At 64.1% G+C, this 1593-nt stretch overlaps 1 protein-coding gene across 1 annotated transcript in view; it reads right to left on the reverse strand.

Annotated features, from left to right (window-relative positions):
* Nucleotides 1-300: 300 nt before the first annotated feature.
* Nucleotides 301-1593, reverse strand: part of SLC29A4 (solute carrier family 29 (equilibrative nucleoside transporter), member 4) — a 5077-nt gene continuing 3784 nt past the window's right edge. The window contains exons 6-9 of the mRNA XM_010135200.1: nucleotides 1445-1585; nucleotides 1017-1204; nucleotides 518-758; nucleotides 301-443 (exon numbers count right to left, since the gene is read on the reverse strand). Coding sequence (XP_010133502.1) covers nucleotides 301-443; nucleotides 518-758; nucleotides 1017-1204; nucleotides 1445-1585 — 713 coding nt within the window. The remainder of the gene's footprint in view (nucleotides 444-517; nucleotides 759-1016; nucleotides 1205-1444; nucleotides 1586-1593) is intronic.

Consider the following 1593-nt stretch of genomic DNA (forward strand, 5'->3'; position numbering starts at 1 on the left):
ACCCCCCCCCCCGCCCCCGTGGGGGGGGGGGGGGGGAGCCCCTCTAGAGCTATGGGACTGTCTCCCGGGGTGGGGGGGAACGTCAGCCCAAGAAAAGGCCCTGAGCAGCTCCTGGCTGGGCAGCGTGGGCTGTGTCGCGATGCCACAGCCCCATGCCAACAGGATCCTAGTCCCCGTCTGCCCTGGGGCAGCTTTCTGGCTCCAGGCTCTCTCCCCGAGGAGAGACATGGGCCAGCTGGGGCGGTGGGGACCATGGTGGTAAGCAGGTCCCATCTTGTCCCCCTCGCCCCGCCCTGGGGCTCAGTACCCCAGCGTAAAGGAGCCGTTGGAGATTTCAGTGTAGAAGCAGGTACTGTGGGATGTACTGGTGAGGCTGTAGGCAAAATACGCCACGGCCGAGCCCAGCGTCAAGCCCGTCATGTAGGACACGGTCATGGTGTTCCCTGCAGGAAGGGATGTGGGGTGTCAGGGTGCTCTGGCCACTCCACATGGGATTCCCAGGAGGGCTCAGTCCTACCTGCCAGCTCCCGCTGCTCGGGGCTCACTTTGCCAGCGGCCAGGATCATGGGGACGCTGCCGAAGTAGCCGTTGGTGATGCCCATGAGGAGGGAGAAGATGCAGGGCCAGGCGGGGTGGCCAAAGGTGGGCCTCCCATTGGGGTAGACGCACATGATGAAGAGGGGGATGAAGACCACGCGGAGGCAGGAGTAGACGAGGAGGTGGGTCCCTCTCCAGTCGTAGGGCAGGGCAGCCAGGATCTGCAGTGAGGAGCAGAGACTGTGCTGGGGAGCGGGGTGAGGAGGCTTGGGAGGGCAACATGGTGCCCAAAATGGGGCAGCAGGGAGGAGACGAGATGGTGGAAAGACCAGCTGCTGCAGAGCCCCAACCTCAGCTGTGCCGGTAAGCAACCGCACGCTGGTAGATACTCATTGGGTGGAGGCATCTCTTGGTGGAGCCAAATGGCTTTGAAAGAGGACACCAAAATGAGGCAGGCCCACTGCTGGCCTTTCTCCTACCTTGCCGACGAAGTCAGAGAGGTTGAAGATGGCCATGATGAGGATGGGGAGCCATTCCCCCAGCATGCAGTTGTGGATCTCCGACTCCAGCCCAGGAAAGAGGCACAGCGTGATGAAGTAGGTCATGGCGATGGAGAGCATGTAGGCCCAGATGAGCCGCGACACGACGTAGCGGTGGAGCAGCATGTCTGGCAGGGACGGGCAGCACAGCTCAGCCAAAACCTGCAGCCCTCCCCAGCACGGTCTGAAGGTCTTGCCTGCACCCCAAGGGTGGCTTCCACAGACGAGATTGCCCCCTGGTTTTGGGCACAGCAAGGAAGGGATGACCCTTCCCAAAGCCCTGGGCCACCAGTCGCTCCTTCTGCCCCCAGAATGCTGCAAACCCACCCCACTGGCAAGGCTTGCCCCACCCCGAGCCCACCACCCACCTCTGAAGCTGGGCCAGCTCCTTTTGATCTTGGGCCGAGGGACGTCGAAGCGCACGTAGGTGCCGCTGCCAGCCAGCTCAGCGTCGGGGCCCGGGCTGCCCCGGGGGGAGCCCGGCTGCCCCACCTGCCGGGGCTCCCCGACTGGGGGG

Source organism: Buceros rhinoceros, unplaced genomic scaffold (genome assembly GCF_000710305.1).
Source record: "Buceros rhinoceros silvestris isolate BGI_N320 unplaced genomic scaffold, ASM71030v1 scaffold29634, whole genome shotgun sequence".
Taxonomy (NCBI): Eukaryota; Metazoa; Chordata; class Aves; order Bucerotiformes; family Bucerotidae; genus Buceros; species Buceros rhinoceros.